We start from the raw sequence: 4,862 nt of genomic DNA on the forward strand, positions 1-4,862 counted from the left end.
GTTACTGAAGTTAAACCTTCATAATTCCCAAAAAAAAAAAAAAAAAGAGGGAATTCAATGAATAAGACATTTAGGTAGGTACTTGTAAAAAAAACATTAATTCTAAAGCATCTCTTAATTTCACCACTGTCCATTACATTCCAATTTATTTATTTTTTATTATTATTATATTTTATTTTTTTTGATAAGTCCATTGCATTCTAAAATTGAATGGGAGATGTGAATTGATACCGTATAGAAGCATTTCTCCTAGTTACTTTTTCTACTCTCTCCATTTTCATGTGCGTTTATTTATTGTGGGGACAAAGGGGGATGGAGGAGGAGGGCAACCAAAGGTCATCTTCATGCCAAAATTTTACTTCAGGTGAGCTTACCATTTGAATGACTAATATTTTAGAATATTATTAAATCAATATGTTACTCGCAGAGATAATTTACTTCTCATTTCCTGGTCCCTCTCACCGTCACATGCCTTTTATTCTAGGAAAAACCATGTTGTGAGGAAAAGGAGACAGTCCAGTCCTTAGCATCACAAATAATGGGATCCAAACAAATATCTTTCACAAATCTAGAAAATGTAAATAATCGCCCACCCAAACATGCTCTATGAATTGGAGGGTAACAATTTCTTTGACAGGATACTTATTCTCAAATCTCCAATAAGGACATTACGAAAAAATCATATACACAATCGTCCATGATGAGAATTTCATGTTTTGCTAAATCAATCCCTGGTATTATGCTGAAAGAAGATTACCTCACCCGCATCAGTAAGATAACCACCCATAGCCGTGAATTCCCTTCTATAAACAAACATGAGCAAATTAATGGCACCCTACATCATTGAAACAGATAATAGTGAAAATGTGATATTTACAGGGGGAAAGGGCGTTTCAATTCAAAATGATGAAAATTCCCAAGTAAAAATATATCCAGAGATGGTTATAGTTACAAATAAAAACTCATGACTACCTGAGCCCGAAATCCATGTCAGTATATATAAAAATATATTCTTTCATCAGGAATGCCAACATCCATAAAACATCAAAGAACTTTCGAAATTTGTCCATACCTCTCTAATTTCTAAGGTGGGCATATGAGGAAGAAAATCATTGCCAACAAAAAAACATAAAAACACAAAGTCATCCACCAGCCTTTCAAAGTTAATATTGAATGGAGGGTTCTGAATCTCCATATCATATCTCAAGTATTCTCGCAGCACCCAGATTTTGAGAAACTACCAACAAAATAAAGATGCATCAAAAGAAGAGTTGTCAAAGAGAGACTAGTGAACAAGACAGATAAAAGTAAACAACAAATTGATCCCATGGCTGTAATTATTTAACCTGATACTTCTTCTTATGAATGGGAATGTCATTTAACAACTTCCCATTTGCATTGTGAGATTGATCCCCACGACATTCAGCAGCCAGATGACCAGCTTGGCCACAGAGAAAACATTTTTCCAGCTGGCCGGGCAGAGTGATTACCTACAGCATAAGAAACAACAACACAAACTTCATCATTTAGAAGAAGAATGAGTTTTGGATAACAATAGAGTTCAAAAGTTGTAGCTATTGACCTCCCTCAATATTGAGAAATGGACTTCATGTGTAGCTAGAGATAACATGATCAGATCTGCATCCTATTTGGAAAAAATACGAATGAATGGTTTTCAGGATATGGCAGTCCAAATACACAAACAAAATTGTCTTGAACAAAAAATAGTCAACCAAAACAGGAAGAAGACCTAAAATAATGATTTAACTATAAAAAAAAGTTCTATTATCATTATTTTTGCACTCACCAGACCATATAAACAGTGCCTGGTATTTGGATCAAAGCCAGGAAGATTCCGTTGTAATCGAATGTAGGATATAATCTTGTGCTCTCCCTCACCAGGAACATTAGCGTCGGACAGGATAACCTTCAAATAACCACCCAATGCAGCAAGATAGATAAATTAAGGGATACATTCTGTTGTGAAACCAGAAATGTAACAAGAAACAGCAGAAAAGATTAAATATAACAGACTCATACAATCCCAAAATATAGTGGTAAGTGAAAATATTCTAAGATAATGCTGATCAAACCTTTGCAAAGCGCCAACTTGGATTGCGGTTCAACCTACACTGTACATAATATTGAAGGGCCACAGAAAGCACTGCCATAAATTCCGTGCCAGGGGTGATGACATTTGAATCGGATGTTTCGGGCTTCTCTTTAGGCAATAAATTTGCCCCCTCAAGTTCAAACTCTTGCCTCAATCTTTCTTCTTCAGCTTCCTGACACGGGATAATAAGAAACAAAGAGCTCAATAATATCATGACCGCCGAGAAGTTTACTTTCAATGACTACTTTGAATTTGTTGAGATAGAGAACACCCATACAGCTGCTGTAGCATCTTTTGCAGCCCTGAAACGACGAGTCCTTTGTTGGTTCATTTTAGCTCTAGGAGCCACTCCATCTGCAAGAAGGAAAAATGGGTAAAGCTAACTTTGACCCTTTATGGAAAAGTTGTGAAAATGTTATATGAAAAAGCGTACCGATTGCCATAAAAAGGAGCTTTCTTGGGCGAACTAAAGAGAAAAGGTGGTCAATGTAATCAAATATCGATATAAATACATCATCATATGTGGTAGGTGAAGGCTGCATTCAAAAGAACAAATGTCATGTGTTTCACAACATAAAAACCATGATTTGAGAGACGGAGAAAAATGAAATTCTCCAATAAAAACTCACGAGTATCACTTCAATTGGCACTACTTAATTTAACAGTCATCCAACCTACATATAACTTTCATGAATATATAGTCACTGGTTCCAAAAAGACCAAAAACTCTTAACAAACCATTTCATACACCTTTTCAAAACCAATATAGAAATGAAAATGAACTATTTATGAACATCAAAAAATTCTTTTCCTGTACTATATGTCAAGAACCATTTGAACCAATACTTGTTCAAGCTAAACATCTGCAAAACTTAGTGTTCATTGACAACAGAAGAACCATGATGCAGTCAATGCTAGGCCACGCGGTAGGTTTACGTCAATACCTTCTTTCAAATATACAAAAACAATCTAATTACAAGCACACAAGTTGATTGTACATTTTACTTGACATTCAGACCATGAGGTTGATTGATTAAGACATCAAGCTCGAAATGTCATTCTACAGCACCAAGACATCGATTATCTCCCAAAGCTTTATGATGGTGTTCGCTTCTTGTTAGAGAAGGCGATTGAACTTGATGTTCAATTTGTTTACTGAAGCACCAGCCATGTTACTAGCCACAGAAGCTATTTCACTGTCACTTAGCACTGTTGTTTGGTTACTTACCTTTCTGTTAATCTTCAGTAGTGTTCTATGTATACACTTAGATTCTCAGAATTACAACCTTTTGGTTTTCTCTCGAAGCTTCAACTCAATTTTCCTTTTCCACTTTCTACTTAACAGTGCACCCTTTACTCTAGTTCCTCAGTCAGTCAATTCAAACAGTACCCACAGCGAGCTTAAGAGGTTTTGAAAAAATATTCTTGCTAAATAGAGCTTCAGAAGGTTTGAGGCAAAAAAGAGTCTCCAGTCCTTATTTTCTTCTAAATATCATACAAGTAGTCTATGATAACGGCAACATATCTGATGTCCCCCAAATAGTAGCCCTCCGATTAACCATCACACTGATCATTGAATTTAGGTGCTCCCTCCAGCATGAATGAATCCTTTGCGAATGGGAGGTTAGAAAAAAATGCATATATTTGCATTTTCCTGCACTTATGAGCTGTGTAGTTTATGAATATCCAGAATTGTAATAGGCAAACAACCAATTCTCTAGCACAATACTTCCTTTTTATAAAATAACTATTCATAATAATAGTGTGAACTCCATAATCACAAACCATAAAATAGCCTGTACATAGAATTACATTTACTACAACCCAAAATTCAAGTAAATGTAACAAAAAATTTATAAACAGAAACAGAAAAAAATGAAAATAAAAAAATCACCTTGCCTTCTGGGTGAAAACAGGGGTGAATGATACCATTCATATCCAAATACAAATTATCAAACTCTACGCCATTAGGGTTAGGCTTAGTTACATCAATACGTATTGACACCCCATTTTTATCCTCCCTGGGCTCTTCCTCCACCACGTCCACAATACACAGCGGGTACCGATCTGCAAGCCACCTGTAAAAAGCCGGAACTCCCATTCTTGATTCTTCCTTAAGCAGTTACTCTACCCGTAATTCTCTGGTACAGTAATCTTTCCCCTTTAGGTTGAAATTGAGCTCCAAGAAATTGGTAATTTTTCAATTAGGTTAAAATAGCAATTGAAGAACTGTGATGTGTATGTTTACGTTATACAGTACATGTATATACACATATGCACATGGTCTTGCTTGAAAATGTGTTTCTAAATGGGAGAAGGCGAAGGGTTGGACTTGGGTGTCGTATGCCCTCTCTCTCTCTAGAACCGTATGAGAGAGACGGAGAGAGGCTTCCCGATTTCGTGGAGTTAATTGTTCCAACGGCAATTCAATTTCGGTCCATGTCTATGATTGGTCATTAAAATTTAAAATGGCAAATTTTGGTCATTAAACTTACGTCAATATCGTCGATTGCTCACCGAACTTATATTTATGTCTTAGATTGTTCACTAAAATTTAAAATATCGAATTTTAGCCACTGAATTTCAGAATATACTGTACGTTACTCTCTAACGTAATTGTTGACTTTTGAAAAATATCGAATTTAAAGTGAATAATATACGGTATTTTTCAAAGTTCAATGAGTAATGTATAATATTTTTCAAAGTTCGATGTACAATGTATAATATTTTTCAAAATTCGATGGGTAAA

General features: G+C 35.4%; 1 protein-coding gene across 5 annotated transcripts in view; it reads right to left on the reverse strand.

The window, feature by feature from the left end:
* The window catches only part of LOC111383991 (5'-3' exoribonuclease 4-like), a 13,469-nt gene extending 8,965 nt beyond the window's left edge, over positions 1-4,504 (reverse strand). For 3 of the 5 annotated variants that reach the window (XM_023008207.1, XM_023008199.1, XM_023008195.1), the window contains exons 1-9: positions 4,008-4,504; positions 2,547-2,649; positions 2,391-2,467; positions 2,094-2,285; positions 1,808-1,927; positions 1,583-1,645; positions 1,347-1,490; positions 1,073-1,237; positions 758-835 (exon numbers count right to left, since the gene is read on the reverse strand). In XM_023008207.1, the coding sequence (XP_022863975.1) occupies positions 758-835; positions 1,073-1,237; positions 1,347-1,490; positions 1,583-1,645; positions 1,808-1,927; positions 2,094-2,285; positions 2,391-2,467; positions 2,547-2,649; positions 4,008-4,214 (1,149 nt within the window). In that variant the 5' untranslated portion in view covers positions 4,215-4,504. The remainder of the gene's footprint in view (positions 1-757; positions 836-1,072; positions 1,238-1,346; positions 1,491-1,582; positions 1,646-1,807; positions 1,928-2,093; positions 2,286-2,390; positions 2,468-2,546; positions 2,650-4,007) is intronic. The other 2 variants (XM_023008224.1, XM_023008216.1) reach the window with 2 other exon arrangements.
* Positions 4,505-4,862: the final 358 nt, after the last annotated feature.

This window comes from Olea europaea, chromosome 3 (genome assembly GCF_002742605.1).
Source record: "Olea europaea var. sylvestris chromosome 3, O_europaea_v1, whole genome shotgun sequence".
NCBI lineage: Eukaryota > Viridiplantae > Streptophyta > Magnoliopsida > Lamiales > Oleaceae > Olea > Olea europaea.